This window comes from Cyprinodon tularosa, unplaced genomic scaffold (assembly GCF_016077235.1).
Source record: "Cyprinodon tularosa strain WSP-4 unplaced genomic scaffold, ASM1607723v1 ctg1175, whole genome shotgun sequence".
In the NCBI taxonomy this organism is placed as follows: Eukaryota; Metazoa; Chordata; class Actinopteri; order Cyprinodontiformes; family Cyprinodontidae; genus Cyprinodon; species Cyprinodon tularosa.
The window spans coordinates 112,953-127,917 of record NW_024037976.1 but is presented as its reverse complement, the minus strand read 5'-3'; the positions used below and the strand labels follow the sequence as shown (position 1 = coordinate 127,917).

At 51.4% G+C, this 14,965-nt stretch overlaps 3 protein-coding genes across 3 annotated transcripts; all 3 read right to left on the bottom strand.

The window, feature by feature from the left end:
- Positions 1-3,359: 3,359 nt before the first annotated feature.
- LOC119799182 (extensin-like) lies at positions 3,360-4,424 on the bottom strand. Its single transcript, XM_038308986.1, has one exon. The coding sequence runs from the start codon at positions 4,422-4,424 to the stop codon at positions 3,360-3,362; it is 1,065 nt and encodes a 354-aa protein (XP_038164914.1).
- Positions 4,425-5,177: 753 nt separating this feature from the next.
- On the bottom strand, positions 5,178-6,818 carry LOC119799171 (extensin-like). Its single transcript, XM_038308977.1, has one exon. It carries the CDS (start codon positions 6,816-6,818, stop codon positions 5,178-5,180), a length of 1,641 nt encoding a protein of 546 aa, XP_038164905.1.
- An 814-nt stretch (positions 6,819-7,632) lies between these two features.
- LOC119799164 (early nodulin-75-like) lies at positions 7,633-14,721 on the bottom strand. The gene is made up of 2 exons (XM_038308964.1): positions 14,654-14,721; positions 7,633-9,703 (listed from the first exon to the last, which is right to left on the bottom strand). The coding sequence occupies exons 1-2, from the start codon at positions 14,719-14,721 to the stop codon at positions 7,633-7,635; spliced, it is 2,139 nt and encodes a 712-aa protein (XP_038164892.1).
- Positions 14,722-14,965: the final 244 nt, after the last annotated feature.

Sequence of the window (14,965 nt, the reverse complement as noted above, 5' to 3'; positions counted from 1 at the left end):
AAGCTAACAACACCAGCTAACAGCAGCTAAAAGAAGCTAACAACACCAGCTAACAGCAGCTAAAAGAAGCTAACAACACCAGCTAACAGCAGCGAAAAGAAGCTAACAACACTAGCTAACAGCTGCTAACAGAAGCTAACAGCAGCCAACAATAGCTAAAAACAAACAGCCAACAGGAGCTAACAGAAGCTAAAACCAGCTAACACCAGACAACATCAGCTAACAGAAGTTAAAATAAGTTAAAAACAGCTAACAACACCAGACAACATCAGCTAACAGCAGCTAACAGAAGATAACAACATCAGCCAACAGCAGTTAACAACAGCTAAAAGAAGCTAACAACACCAGCTAACAGCAGCTAACAGACGCTAACAACAGCAGCTAAAAGAAGCTAACAACACCAGCCAACAGCAGCTAAAAGAAGCTACCAACAGCAGCTAAAAGAAACTAACAACACCAGCCAACAGCAGCTAACAGCAGCTAAGAAGCTAACAACACCAGCCAACAGCAGCTAACAACAGCTAAAAGAAACTAACAACACCAGCCAACAGCAGCTAAAAGAAGCTACCAACAGCAGCTAAAAGAAGCTAACAACACCAGCCAACAGCAGCTAACAGCAGCTAAGAAACTAACAACACCAGCCAACAGCAGCTAAAAGAAGCTACCAACAGCAGCTAAAAGAAACTAACAACACCAGCCAACAGCAGCTAACAGCAGCTAAGAAGCTAACAACACCAGCCAACAGCAGCTAACAACAGCTAAAAGAAGCTACCAACAGCAGCTAAAAGAAGCTAACAACACCAGCTAACAGCAGCTAAGAAACAAATAACAACACCAGCCAACAAAAGCTAACAGCAGCCAACAATAGCTAAAAACATCAAACAGCCAACATCAGCTAACAGAAGCTAAAATAAGCTAAAACCAGCTAACAACACCAGACAACATCACCTAACAGCAGCCAACAAGGAAACAAGACTCGCCCCCAGAAAAAAATAAAAAAGTAAAAAAATGAAAATTAAATAATAAAATCTGAACTGTATATTTATTTTAACCCAACATACTGAAATACTAAATTAAATTTGTCCTCTAATAAGCTTGTTTTCATAAACATGTGAACAGCTGAGCTTCTCACCATGTTTTTGTATCAGAGAAAAGGCACCTGAAGTTCTGCTCTATCACCTGCTGAAACAAATAAAGATCAATCTTTAAAGTCAGCGTCCGCCAGGACCAACCTGAGACGGTTTCTTATAAACAGGGAAGTGTCTGTAAACTGTTGTGGGAGAAAAGTATTCAGCTATTCACCACCGGTTAAATAAAGGAACATCGATGGATTTCACTCAGTATCTTTGCAAAGAGAGAGCAGTTCATCATACGGTCCTTCTTGCTCAGTAATCAGCCCTGTTCTGCTCTGGGCAGCATTACGTCCTCATTAGTTACAACAATGGAAAATAGTCAGAGTCAAAACTAATTACAGACACTTTGGTTAAACAGTAACATTATTACGTTATGAATAAACCTGAGAAAGAATCTGGTTGGTTATGGGAAGAAGCTACAAACATCCTCATTCAGGGGAACTGTGTGGCCTTGGAGGTGAAACATCCATCCATCCATTTTCTGACACGCTTGATCCCAAGTGGGGTGGCGAGGGCTGCTGGTGCCTACCAGCTGTCTACGGGCGAGAGGCAGGATGCAGGTGAAACAGACTGAGTGAAAACCTTTATAGTGAGTAAATAGCATAAATCAATATATGAAATAAGAGAAATCAGAATTTTCCACCCACACGTCTCCAGTTTTGTGTCTGAAACGTGGCCTCCATGCTTCTCCATGTTTCAGTAGTTTCTGGGATTTGGTCCCAGTCCTCAGAACAGGACCGCTGGTTTTGGATCGGTTGGCGGCCCGTCTTGCTCCATGTGTTTCCAGCCCATTAACGTCCATTTTCATAAGATCTTCTCCTCAGACTGAGCTTCACTTTGTTCTCTAACATCTGATGACAAAAACAGAACAGCTGGACTTTCTAATGGACCTCGGCGAGGAATAGGCTCGTTATTTTATCATTATTCCCACTGAATCAGGTGATGTGTTGGGTTATCACCACCACAAACCTCATCATGTCCCGGCTGAAATGTTAGAGAACTACAGATTCTGCAGGAGGACCGGTTCCTGTAATGTGGAGGTTTGGATCAGTGAAAGTTTCTCTGAACACGCTGGGCTGATAGATGGCGACATCTTGGTTTTCAGACGATAAACAGACAGTATCGCCTTTAGAGAACATTTTGCTTGGCTGCGCTTCGCCTGTTTCTGTTATCCAAACATTTCAGACTGTGACAGGAGCCATTTATGGGGAGAAAATATGTTTATCTTTTTCATTAGTGGGAATTGAGATAATATTTTTATGTCTCTATCTGGACAGATTGTCTCCTTTTGTCACAGCGCTGCCCTACAATAAACCACTGATCCAGAAATAAGACAAAACTTCTCATAAGACTATAGCCCTTAAATTAAGCACTTCATTGAGTACTAATTTTCACTGATTAAAATGGAATCTAGATATTTACACAAATCTGAGCCAAGATGCATAACCTTTTATTGATCATCTCTCTTTGATCCTTAATCAGAATAAATTCCCCTGCTTTAGATCATTTAAAATCACCTGAAATGTGATCGCTTGTGTTTGCAGGATTGATGGTTGGATGTACTTCCTTCTAAGATGCTTAGACAATAATAAATTATGCTTTTAAACATTTAGGTAAATACGAAATACAATACCAAATTTTGTGATGGAAAGAGCATTAATTGGCAAACAGGGTAATGTCTATGACCTGGATGACTGAGAATCTCCACTAGAATATAAAATAGAGAAAATAGGAGAGGAGAGCAAGGAGCCGCTGAAACAGGCTGCTGCTTGTGCGGCGCCATCTACCCAATTAACCCTTGAAGAACATTTTCCTTTGTTTGATGGTTAATAGCTCTACTGGCAGCCAGAGTCTAAATTACTAAACTGAATTTAAACAGCTGGTCCAGGAGTCCATCCTTTATGTAAAAGACTAACGAATCCCGGTTAGTAATGAAATGACAGTTATAATCATTTAACTAATAGTTATCAATGACTTAATAATGATCTAAACTTACATATTTAATATATTCATAACCTGTTGGTAAAATTGCAAAACACATCAAACAAGGCGTGCTATTTCTGTTTCTTTACTTTAGAGAAACTTAGAGGGAAACAGAATTTGTTGCAACACCAGGAAGTCTACATCCGCGTGATGGGAGGATTTATCAGCAAAGCTTTCTTCCACTAGAAAATGAAGCCGCAGGGAGAGAAGCAACCGCTCTGAAACCAATGCTCACAAATCAGATTAGAAGTCATGAACATAGTGGTATTGCTGTAGAGTGGTATTGCTGTAGGGTGGTATTGCTGTAGGGTGGTATTGCTGTAGGGTGGTGTTGCTGTAGGGTGGTGCTGCTGTAGGGTGGTATTGCTGTAGGGTGGTGCTGCTGTAGGGTGGCATTGCTGTAGGGTGGTGCTGCTGTAGGGTGGTATTGCTGTAGGGTGGTGCTGCTGTAGGGTGGTATTGCTGTAGGGTGGTATTGCTGTAGGGTGGTATTGCTGTAGGGTGGTGCTGCTGTAGGGTGGCATTGCTGTAGGGTGGTGCTGCTGTAGGGTGGTATTGCTGTAGGGTGGTGCTGCTGTAGGGTGGTGCTGCTGTAGGGTGGTGTTGCTGTAGGGTGGTGCTGCTGTAGGGTGGTATTGCTGTAGGGTGGTGCTGCTGTAGGGTGGTATTGCTGTAGGGTGGTGCTGCTGTAGGGTGGTGTTGCTGTAGGGTGGTGCTGCTGTAGGGTGGTGCTGCTGTAGGGTGGTGCTGCTGTAGGGTGGTGTTGCTGTAGGGTGGTGCTGCTGTAGGGTGGTGCTGCTGTAGGGTGGTGCTCCTGTAGGGTGGTGCTGCTGTAGGGTGGTGCTGCTGTAGGGTGGCGCTGCTGTAGGGTGGTGCTGCTGTAGGGTGGTGCTGCTGTAGGGTGGTGTTGCTGTAGGGTGGTGCTGCTGTAGGGTGGTGCTGCTGTAGGGTGGTGTTGCTGTAGGGTGGTGCTGCTGTAGGGTGGTGCTGCTGTAGGGGGGTGTTTGCTGTAGGGTGGGGGCTGCTGTAGGGGGGTTTGCGGCGTGGGTGGAAATTGCTGTAGGGTGGGCGCTGTGGGGTTTGGTTTTGCTGTAGGGGGGGTGTTGCTGAAAGGGTGGAATTGCTGTAGGGGGTTTTTGTGCTGTAGGGTGGTGCTGCTGTAGGGGGGGTGCTGAAAGGGTTTGGTGCTGCTGGGGGGTGGGCCCCCTGGTGGGGTTTGGTTTTGTTTGAAAGGGGGGTGCTGCTTGTAGGGGTTGGTGTTTGCTGTAGGGTGGTATTGCTTTTGGGGGGGCTGCTGTAGGGTGGCATTGCTGTGGGTGGTGCTGTTTGTAGGGGGGGTCACCCTGTGGGGTGGTGCGCGTAGGGTGGTGCCCCTGGGGGTGGTGTTTCCCCTTGAAAAAGGGTGGCATTCCCTGTCCGGGTGGTGCGGGCTGTAGGGTGGTGCTGCGTAGGGGTGGGTGCTGCTGTAGGGGCATTGCTGTGGGGTGGTTTTGGGCTGTAGGGTGGTGCTGTGAAGGGTGGTTTTTTGTTTTAGGGTGGTGCTGCTGTAGGGGGGGCATTGCTGTAGGGTGGCATTGCTGAAAGGGTGGCTTTGTTTGTGGGGTTTGGTCCCTGCTTAGGGGGGCATTCCCCTGTAGGGTGGCCCAATTGCTGTGGGGTGGGTGCTGCTGTAGGGTGGCCCTTGCTTTTGGGGGTGCTGCTTTTGGGGGTTGGGGGCGGCGGGAAGGGTTTGGCTTTTGGGGTGGTGCTGCTGTGGGGTGGTGCTGCTGTGGGGTTTGGTATTGCTTTTGGGGTCGGGGGCTGTTTGTAGGGTGGTCCCCCCTCCCCCCCTGTAAGGGGGTTTCTGCTTTTGGGGTGGAAATGCGTGGGGTTTGGTCCCGCTGTAGGGTGGTTTGGGGAAGGGTGGTGCTGCTGTAGGGGGGTGTGTGTAGGGTGGTGCGCTGTAGGGTGGGCTGCTTTTGGGGGAAATTGCTGGTTTAAAGGGTTGGTGCTCCCTGTAGGGGGGTGCCCCTGTAGGGGGGGTTGCTGCTGTAGGGTGGCTTTGCGTAGGGGGTCCCGCTTTTAGGGTGGCATTGCTGTAGGGTGGGGGCTGCGTAGGGGGGAGGTTGCTTTTAGGGGGGGTGCTGCTGTAGGGTGGTGCTGCTGTAGGGGGGGTGTCCTGTAGGGTGGTGCTGGGGGTAGGGGGGTGCTGCGTAGGGTGGCGTGCTGTAGGGTGGGCGGGCTGTAGGGGGGTGCGGGCTGTAGGGTTTGGGTTTTTCTGTAGGGGGGGGGCTCCCTTGTGGGGTTTGGTGCTGTTTTAGGGTGGTGTTGCTGAGGGTGGTCCCTGCTGTAGGGGGTGCGCGGTGGGGGGGGTTGCTGCTGTAGGGTGGCGCTGCGGGTTGGGGTGGTGCCTGCGTAGGGGGGCATTGCTGTAGGGGGGCGCTTTAGGGGGGTGTTTGCTGTAGGGGGGTTTGGCGTAGGGTGGTGCTGCGAAGGGGTGGGCTGCTGGGGGGTTTGGTGCGGCTGTAGGGTGGTTTTTGCTTGTGGTGGTGCTGTTTTGTAGGGTGGTATTGTGAAAGGGTGGTATTGCTTTTTAGGGTGGTTTTGCGGGTAGGGGGTTGCTGCTGTAGGGGGCATTCCCTTAGGGGTTGGGCCCTGTTTTGTAGGGTGGATTTGCTGTAGGGTGGTGCTGCGGTAGGGGGTGCCCCTGTAGGGGGGTTTGTTGCTTTTAGGGGGTGTGTGTAGGGTGTATTTGCTTTTTGGGTGGTGTGCTGAGGGGTGTTTTGCTGTTGGGGGGTTTGCTGTGTAGGGTGGTTTTGCTGTAGGGTGGTGCTGCTTTTTAAGGGTGGTGCTGCGTAGGGGGGGGCTCCCGTAGGGGGGTGTTGCTGTAGGGTGGAGTTTGCGTGGGGTTTGGTTTGCTGCTGTGGGGTTGGTGCTCCTGTGGGGTGGGTGCTGCTGTAGGGGGGTTTGCTGCTGTAGGGTTGGCGCTGCTGTGGGGTTGGTGTCCCTGTAGGGTGGTGCGGGCTGAAGGGTTTGGTTTTTGGTGTATGGTGGTCCCTGCTGTAGGGTGGTGTCTGTGGGGTGGTGTTGCTGTGGGGTGGTGCTGCTGTTAGGGTGGTGCGCTTGGGGTGGTGCTGCGTAGGGTGGCGCGCTGTAGGGGGGTGGCTGAAGGGCCCCCTTTGCTGTGGGGTGGTGCTGCTTTTGGGGGGCCCTTAGCTGTGGGGGTGGTTTGTTTGTAGGGTGGAAAGGGTTGGGTTGGGGGGGTTGCTGCTTTGGGGTGTGGTGCTGCGTAGGGGGGGGGGGTTTTCCTGTGGGGTTGGGTCCCGCCTGGGTTGGTGTTTGTTCTGTAGGGGGGTTATTGCTGGGGGGTTGGTGCTGCTTTAGGGGGTTGCTGGGGGGTGGGGTGGTTTTGGCTGTAGGGGTGGGGGGCGTGGGGTGGAAATTGCTGGGGGGGGTGGTGTTTTTGTAGGGGTGTCTGCGTGGGGTGGGGGCTGCTGTAGGGGGGGTTGGCTGCGAAAGGGGGGTTTGACCCGGGTTAGGGGGGCCCCATTGTTTAAAGGGGGGTTGTTTGCTGTAGGGTGGTGCTCCCTGTAGGGTGGTGTGCTGTAGGGGGGGCATTGCTGGGGGTTTGGTATTGCTGTAGGGTGGTCCCTGCTGTAGGGGGGGCATTGTGAAAGGGTGGTGCTGCTTTTTGGGGTGGCATTCCCGGTAGGGGGGGCCCATTTCCCCCTTGTGGGGTGGCATTGTTTGGTAGGGTGGTGCGCTGTAGGGTGGCATTGCTGAAAGGGTGGCATTTGTGGGGTGGTGTTTGTTTGGAAGGGGGGCCCTTTGCTTGGGGTGGGCGCTGTGGGGTGGTGCTGCTGTAGGGTGGTTGCGCTGGGGGGGTTTGGTGCTGCTTTTTAAAGGGGGGGGGGTTTTTTTCCCTGTAGGGGGGTATTGCTTTTAGGGTGGTGCTGCTGTAGGGTGGTGCGCTGTTAAGGGGGGTGCGGGCCGTAGGGGGCATTGCTGTGGGGTTTGGTGCCCCTTTTAGGGGCTTTGTTTGGGGTGGTGCGCTGTAGGGTGGTTTGCGTAGGGGGGTTTGCTGTTAGGGGGTGCTCCCCGGGTGGGTGGGGGAATTGCTGGGGGTGGTGCTGCTGTAGGGTGGTGCTCCCCTGTAGGGTGGTGCTTGCTGTGGGGGGGGGGCCCCCCCCGGGGGATTGTGTAGGGTGGTGCTGACCTGAGGGGGCATTGCGTGGGGTGGTGCTGCTGGGGGGTTTGGGGGCTGCTGTAGGGTGGTGCTGCTGTAGGGGGGTTTGCTGCTGTGGGGTGGTGCCCCCTGTAGGGGGGTGCTGCTGTAGGGTGGTTGTTTGTGGGGTGGCGTTTGCTTTAGGGGGTGCTGCTTTTTAGGGGGGGTGTTTCCCTGGGGGGTGGTTTTTGCTGTAGGGGGGGTCCCTGCTGTAGGGTGGTGCTGCTTTTAGGGTGGTTTTTGCTTTTAGGGTGGTCCCGCTGTAGGGTGGGGGCAGCTGTAGGGTGGGTGGCTTTTGGGGTGGCCCCGCTTTTAGGGGGGTGCGGGCTGTAGGGTGGCATTGCTGTTGGTGGTGCTGCCCGTTGGGTGGTGTTTCTGTAGGGTGGTGCTGCTTTTAGGGGGGTGCTGCGTAGGGTGGTGCTCCCTGTAGGGGGGGTGCTGCTGGGGCCCGGTTTTGCTTTTGGGGTTGGTGCTGCTGTAGGGGGTGTGTTTGTAGGGTGGTGCGCTGTTGGGGTGGCTTGCTGAGGGTGGTGTGCTGTAGGGTGGCATTGCGGGAAGGGGTGGTGCTGAAAGGGGGGTTTGCTGCTGTAGGGGGGAAGCGCTGTTAGGGTGGTGCTGCGGAGGGGGTCCCTGCGGGTTGGGGTGGTATTGCGTGGGGTGGTGCTGCTGTAGGGTGGTATTGCTGTAGGGTGGTATTGCTGTAGGGTGGTCCCCTGCGTAGGGGTGGTTTTGGGCGTAGGGTGGTGCGCTGAAAGGGTGGTGCGTTTGTAGGGTGGTTTTTGCGGGTGGGGTGGTGCTGCTGTAGGGTGGTATTGCTGTAGGGTGGTGCTGCTGTAGGGTGGTATTGCTGTAGGGTGGTGCTGCTGTAGGGTGGTGCTGCTGTAGGGTGGTGTTGCTGTAGGGTGGTGCTGCTGTAGGGTGGTGCTGCTGTAGGGTGGTATTGCTGTAGGGTGGTATTGCTGTAGGGTGGTGCTGCTGTAGGGTGGTATTGCTGTAGGGTTGTATTGCTGTAGGGTGGTATTGCTGTAGGGTGGTGCTGCTGTAGGGCGGTGCTGCTGTAGGGTGGTGCTGCTGTAGGGTGGCGCTGCTGTAGGGTGGTGCTGCTGTAGGGTGGTGCTGCTGTAGGGTGGTGTTGCTGTAGGGTGGTATTGCTGTAGGGTGGTGCTGCTGTAGGGTGGTATTGCTGTAGGGTGGTGCTGCTGTAGGGTGGTGTTGCTGTAGGGTGGTGCTGCTGTAGGGTGGTGCTGCTGTAGGGTGGTGCTCCTGTAGGGTGGTGCTGCTGTAGGGTGGCGCTGCTGTAGGGTGGTGCTGCTGTAGGGTGGTGCTGCTGTAGGGTGGTGTTGCTGTAGGGTGGTGCTGCTGTAGGGTGGTGCTGCTGTAGGGTGGTGTTGCTGTAGGGTGGTGCTGCTGTAGGGTGGTGCTGCTGTAGGGTGGTGCTGCTGTAGGGTGGCGCTGCTGTAGGGTGGTGCTGCTGTAGGGTGGCATTGCTGTAGGGTGGTGCTGCTGTAGGGTGGTGCTGCTGTAGGGTGGTGCTGCTGTAGGGTGGTGCTGCTGTAGGGTGGTGCTGCTGTAGGGTGGTGCTGCTGTAGGGTGGTATTGCTGTAGGGTGGTGCTGCTGTAGGGTGGTGCTGCTGTAGGGTGGTGCTGCTGTAGGGTGGCATTGCTGTAGGGTGGTGCTGCTGTAGGGTGGCATTGCTGTAGGGTGGTGCTGCTGTAGGGTGGTGCTGCTGTAGGGTGGTGCTGCTGTAGGGTGGTGCTGCTGTAGGGTGGTGCTGCTGTAGGGTGGTATTGCTGTAGGGTGGTGCTGCTGTAGGGTGGTATTGCTGTAGGGTGGTATTGCTGTAGGGTGGTGCTGCTGTAGGGTGGTATTGCTGTAGGGTGGTGCTGCTGTAGGGTGGTGCTGCTGTAGGGTGGTGTTGCTGTAGGGTGGTGCTGCTGTAGGGTGGTATTGCTGTAGGGTGGTGCTGCTGTAGGGTGGTATTGCTGTAGGGTGGTGCTGCTGTAGGGTGGTGCTGCTGTAGGGTGGTGTTGCTGTAGGGTGGTGCTGCTGTAGGGTGGTGCTGCTGTAGGGTGGTATTGCTGTAGGGTGGTATTGCTGTAGGGTGGTGCTGCTGTAGGGTGGTATTGCTGTAGGGTTGTATTGCTGTAGGGTGGTATTGCTGTAGGGTGGTGCTGCTGTAGGGCGGTGCTGCTGTAGGGTGGTGCTGCTGTAGGGTGGTATTGCTGTAGGGTGGTATTGCTGTAGGGTTGTATTGCTGTAGGGTGGTATTGCTGTAGGGTGGTGCTGCTGTAGGGTGGTATTGCTGTAGGGTGGTATTGCTGTAGGGTGGTATTGCTGTAGGGTGGTATTGCTGTAGGGTTGTATTGCTGTAGGGTGGTGCTGCTGGGACATGAACACGATGTTCATAACTAATCTGATTTGTGAGCATTGGTTTCAGAGCGACGTCCCACAGGTGGGACTCGGTTGCTTCTCTCCCTGCGGCTTCATTTTCTGCCCCCCCCCCATTAGTGGAAGAAAGCTTTGCTGATAAATCCTCCCATCACGCGGATGTAGACTTCCTGTTGTTGCAACAAATTCTGTTTCCCTGTAGTCGGTGTGAAATGGTATTCCAACAAAAATACTATCTTTATAAAACAGAACCAACCAGTCATCTACTTCCTCAGTGTCATGAATGAAACACTCATAACCATGAGGCCAACAAGTTGTTGAGCATTATTTAAAGATCCTCCTTCTCTGTAAACTCAACTCTTAACTTATCTGTGCTTCAGTTTGGCTGTTGCTTGTTTTGCTGCTTATTTAAGATAAATGAGGTCTTCAGTAAGGATTTAAATTGGCTTGGTGATAAAGCTGCTCTACAGAACATGAAATCGGATTACGCTAAGACATTAGGGTCTACAGAGAGATGCTGGAGGGTTTAACGTGATGTCAGGCTGAGGAAAAGGATCTTATTTGATTATATCTGCAGCATCATCAGACAATGTTGATTTATTATTTTGGGTTGTGCAACAGTTAAATGCTTTACTGCTATTATTGGCCACAAACTGACACAGACAAACAGCCTGATTCAAGCATCAATCCGCCAGCAGGGGGGGTGGGGTGCAGGTGGGGGGTCTAAGCCTGAGGGGCCAGTAGCCTAAATATAACAGATACGCCCCAGCAGCAGCACATCTAAATGCTCCTCAGCAGGTCACCAGGTGCTGCCGTGTCCTGGGCATGAGACATTTCAGGGTTTAGGAGTTTTCAGACCCAAAACATGGTGGAAACCGCTGGTGGCCAACGGTGGGCACCACTGGTCCAGAGGGTTGGTGGTTTCTTTTTAGGGTTTGATAAGCATAGAGGGTTATAAAACCATCTAAACACATTTGAAACTGTTTACTTTTTGTGACCCTACAAACTTATAACCCCATTTCTCCACAATAAATACCCATTATGGAGCTGATCACTGCCACTGAATCTGCCATCAGGAACAACACCGTGGCTGAAACAGGCAGAGCACCTCAGGATGAGACAACAGCTTCCCCGTCCAGCATCGAACCACCTCCTTCCAATCTCACACCATAGGAAAGGAAAGCCATAGCATCCCACTGCCAGGACCCAAGCATCACCATATTAGCAGCAGACAGAGGAAGATCCACCGTGGTCCTCAACACCTCCGACTATAAGGACAAAATTCTAATGAATATGAATCTTTTTATCATATGAATCTTTGAGAGATCCAACCAACGCCTACAGTAAGAAAATCACAGACTACCTTAAACAACTCGAAAACGTCAAGGTAATTAACCGTTCAGCTTATTTCAGATTATTTCCAGGGGAGGACATGCTAATGCTAATAAGGAAGGGACGCCACTCAGAGCCATCGTCAGCAGCATGAACTCAGTAACATACAGCATGGATAAACAGCTTACTAATATTTTAGCCCCCCTGGTGGGAAACACACCACTCAGAAAAAAACTGAGACTTTGCAAAAAAAGGTCAAACAACTAAAGATGGCGCCTTTTGGAACTACAATAGGGACCACAGACCACTTAAATCAGAGGCAAGCAGACTGGTTCTGGTTTTCATGATAACTGAGAGTTTGCTCAGGAATGATAAATAAGGATTTACTGTGATAGAGAAGCCTGAAGCTGTGTTTAACCAAGGCTGGAGAAACACCCATGGCATAAAAACATTGTGGCACAATGTTATTGGACTTTAGAGTCACAAAACAATGGAAAGTATAAACCAGAGGTTCATGCCACCAGGAGCAAATGTGCAAGTGTAACGACCCATGGGCAGGAAGACAGAAATAAACCATCCACAGCTGGACTCAGCTTTCCCTTAAAGGCTGAGAAATAACATCCTTTGATAAATACTTTGCTTCAAACATCCAGAAGTATGAAATAAAGTATTTATTGTAATAAACCCTCCATTCTGCTTTCTAAATTAATGAGACCACCATCCTGTCATCCGCTTTCGATGTTATCATCTGTTATTATCAGTCCCATAGAATGGCTTCAGATTGTACCACTAGGCTCAGTAGGTCGTTATCACCCAATGTGTCCCAATCCCAAAGTAATTAATTTTTCACCCACAGAGTTAAATGATTTATTTTTGTGTAATCTGAACATAATTTGAGTAGTTCTTCATCTATTGATTGTCATGTTGCTCATATCAAACCACCTCCCCCCCAAAAAAATCGTTGTTTTTAAACACCATTAACGCTGTGTGACTGAAACATGTGGAATTCACTCAAAGTAACGTTATAAAACACTGTTTTTTTTGTAAGGAAGGTAAATGGGTGTAAATAAAGTAGATAGAAATATAAGTAGGTATATAGAAAGTCAAACTTAAGGTTTTAGACGTGGCCAAAGCATCTGTTATCAACAATAAGCTGCACATTATCAGCCATAAGAAACCAACTAGAAGATAGAGGAGGCACAGGCTGGAGCTATTCTATGGGACTGATCATTGCTATTAATGGCCATTTGATGGTTGATCACATCTGAAACATGTGATCCTGACTGCCACCTCTATGCATGTGGAATGACCCTGCCTACCATATCCAGAACCACCAGAACCACCAGAAGTCTCCTCAAAGAAGGACATGGTTATTCTATGGAGGAAACCTTCAAAGTGCTCCTTCCATGCCCTATTATGTCCTCGGTCAGGGTCTATAACTTCAAAACCCCCAAATCTACAACCGTTTTCCATAACTTCCTTTAGAACAACCAAAGGTTTCCTTCCATAGTCTCTGAATCCCTCTCAACCTAAGATAGCTTCAGGCCACAGCTTCTGTCCTCCATTACACACCGTGGAGATGGTCCATTCAGAGTCCAACAATGCTTTCAGTCTCAAACCACAGCTTTGGCTTTTTAGCAGTAAGGTGAAACCTTAAGTTCTTTTCCCACCAGGAATTAGCAGATTAAGACCACCCTCACCGTTCACCAACTAGGCACCTGATCCAGATCTTCTTTTTGCATGTGAGCTTCCATGGAGGGGACTACCTCTGGACTTCCATAGAGGGGACTACTTCTGGACATCCATAGAGGGGACTACCTCTGGGCTTCCATAGAGGGGACTACCTCTGGGCTTCCATAGAGGGGACTACCTCTGGACTTCCATAGAGGGGACTACCTCTGGGCTTCCATGGAGGGGACTACCTCTGGACTTCCATAGAGGGGACTACCTCTGGGCTTCCATAGAGGGGACTACCTCTGGGCTTCCATAGAGGGGACTACCTCTGGGCTTCCATAGAGGGGACTACCTCTGGACTTCCATAGAGAGGACTACCTCTGGGCTTCCATGGAGGGGACTACCTCTGGACTTCCATAGAGGGGACTACCTCTGGACTTCCATAGAGGGGACTACCTCTGGGCTTCCATAGAGGGGACTACCTCTGGACTTCCATAGAGGGGACTACCTCTGGGCTTCCATAGAGGGGACTACTTCTGGGCTTCCATAGAGGGGACTACCTCTGGGCTTCCATAGAGGGGACTACCTCTGGACTTCCATAGAGGGGACTACCTCTGGGCTTCCATAGAGGGGACTACCTCTGGACTTCCATAGAGGGGACTACCTCTGGACTTCCATAGAGGGGACTACCTCTGGACTTCCATAGAGGGGACTACCTCTGGACTTCCATAGAGGGGACTACCTCTGGACTTCCATAGAGGGGACTACCTCTGGACTTCCATAGAGGGGACTACCTCTGGGCTTCCATAGAGGGGACTACTTCTGGGCTTCCATAGAGGGGACTACCTCTGGGCTTCCATAGAGGGGACTACCTCTGGACTTCCATAGAGGGGACTACCTCTGGGCTTCCATAGAGGGGACTACTTCTGGGCTTCCATAGAGGGGACTACCTCTGGGCTTCCATAGAGGGGACTACTTCTGGGCTTCCATAGAGGGGACTACCTCTGGACTTCCATAGAGGGGACTACCTCTGGACTTCCATGGAGGGGACTACCTCTGGGCTTCCATAGAGGGGACTACCTCTGAGCTTCCATAGAGGGGACTACCTCTGGGCTTCCATAGAGGGGACTACCTCTGGGCTTCCATAGAGGGGACTACCTCTGGGCTTCCATAGAGGGGACTACCACTGGGCTTCCATAGAGGGGACTACTTCTGGGCTTCCATAGAGGGGACTACCACTGGGCTTCCATAGAGGGGACTACTTCTGGGCTTCCATAGAGGGGACTACCTCTGGGCTTCCATAGAGGGGACTACCTCTGGGCTTCCATAGAGGGGACTACCACTGGGCTTCCATAGAGGGGACTACTTCTGGGCTTCCATAGAGGGGACTACCTCTGGACTTCCATAGAGGGGACTACCTCTGGACTTCCATAGAGGGGACTACCTCTGAGCTTCCATAGAGGGGACTACCTCTGGACTTCCATAGAGGGGACTACCTCTGGACTTCCATGGAGGGGACTACCTCTGGATTTCCATAGAGGGGACTACCTCTGGACTTCCATAGAGGGGACTACCTCTGAGCTTCCATAGAGGGGACTACCTCTGGGCTTCCATAGAGGGGACTACCTCTGGACTTCCATAGAGGGGACTACCTCTGAGCTTCCATAGAGGGGACTACCTCTGGACTTCCATAGAGGGGACTACCTCTGGGCTTCCATAGAGGGGACTACCTCTGGACTTCCATAGAGGGGACTACCTCTGAGCTTCCATAGAGGGGACTACCTCTGGGCTTCCATAGAGGGGACTACCTCTGGGCTTCCATAGAGGGGACTACCTCTGGGCTTCCATAGAGGGGACTACCTCTGGACATCCATAGAGGGGACTACCTCTGGACTTCCATGGAGGGGACTACCTCTGGACTTCCATAGAGGGGACTACCTCTGGACTTCCATAGAGGGGACTACCTCTGAGCTTCCATAGAGGGGACTACCTGCCAACTTAGCCATTCTCAAGGAGCTAAAGCTTAACCACCTGATGATTAACTGCAAGACCCAAATCCCAGAACATTGGGGACCTTTACTCTGACATTACCTTCAGCCCAACCAGCTGCCTCAGTTGTATTCCAAAGTCAACCATGGTCAAAACCAAAGACCTGTGGACGGACAATCTTTTGAGGAGGGAAATGAGACATAGGTTCTTCAGTAGACCGTCATCATGGTGGCAACTGAGGCATTTAGTAATCCGTCCAAT

Bases quoted from the DNA above. Each gene is read 5' to 3' on its own strand.
- LOC119799182 (XM_038308986.1), bottom strand. From the start codon at position 4,424: ATGCCACCCTACAGCAGCCCCCCCAAAAGCAATACCACCCTACAGCAA.
- LOC119799164 (XM_038308964.1), bottom strand. From the start codon at position 14,721: ATGGCTAAGTTGGCAGGTAGTCCCCTCTATGGAAGCTCAGAGGTAGTC. The intron at 9,704-14,653 runs GTAGTCCCCTCT...TTCATGTCCCAG, and splicing joins CCCTCTATGGAAGTCCAGAG to CAGCACCACCCTACAGCAAT.
- LOC119799171 (XM_038308977.1), bottom strand. From the start codon at position 6,818: ATGGGCCCCCCCTACCGGGAATGCCACCCCAAAAAGCAGCACCACCCT.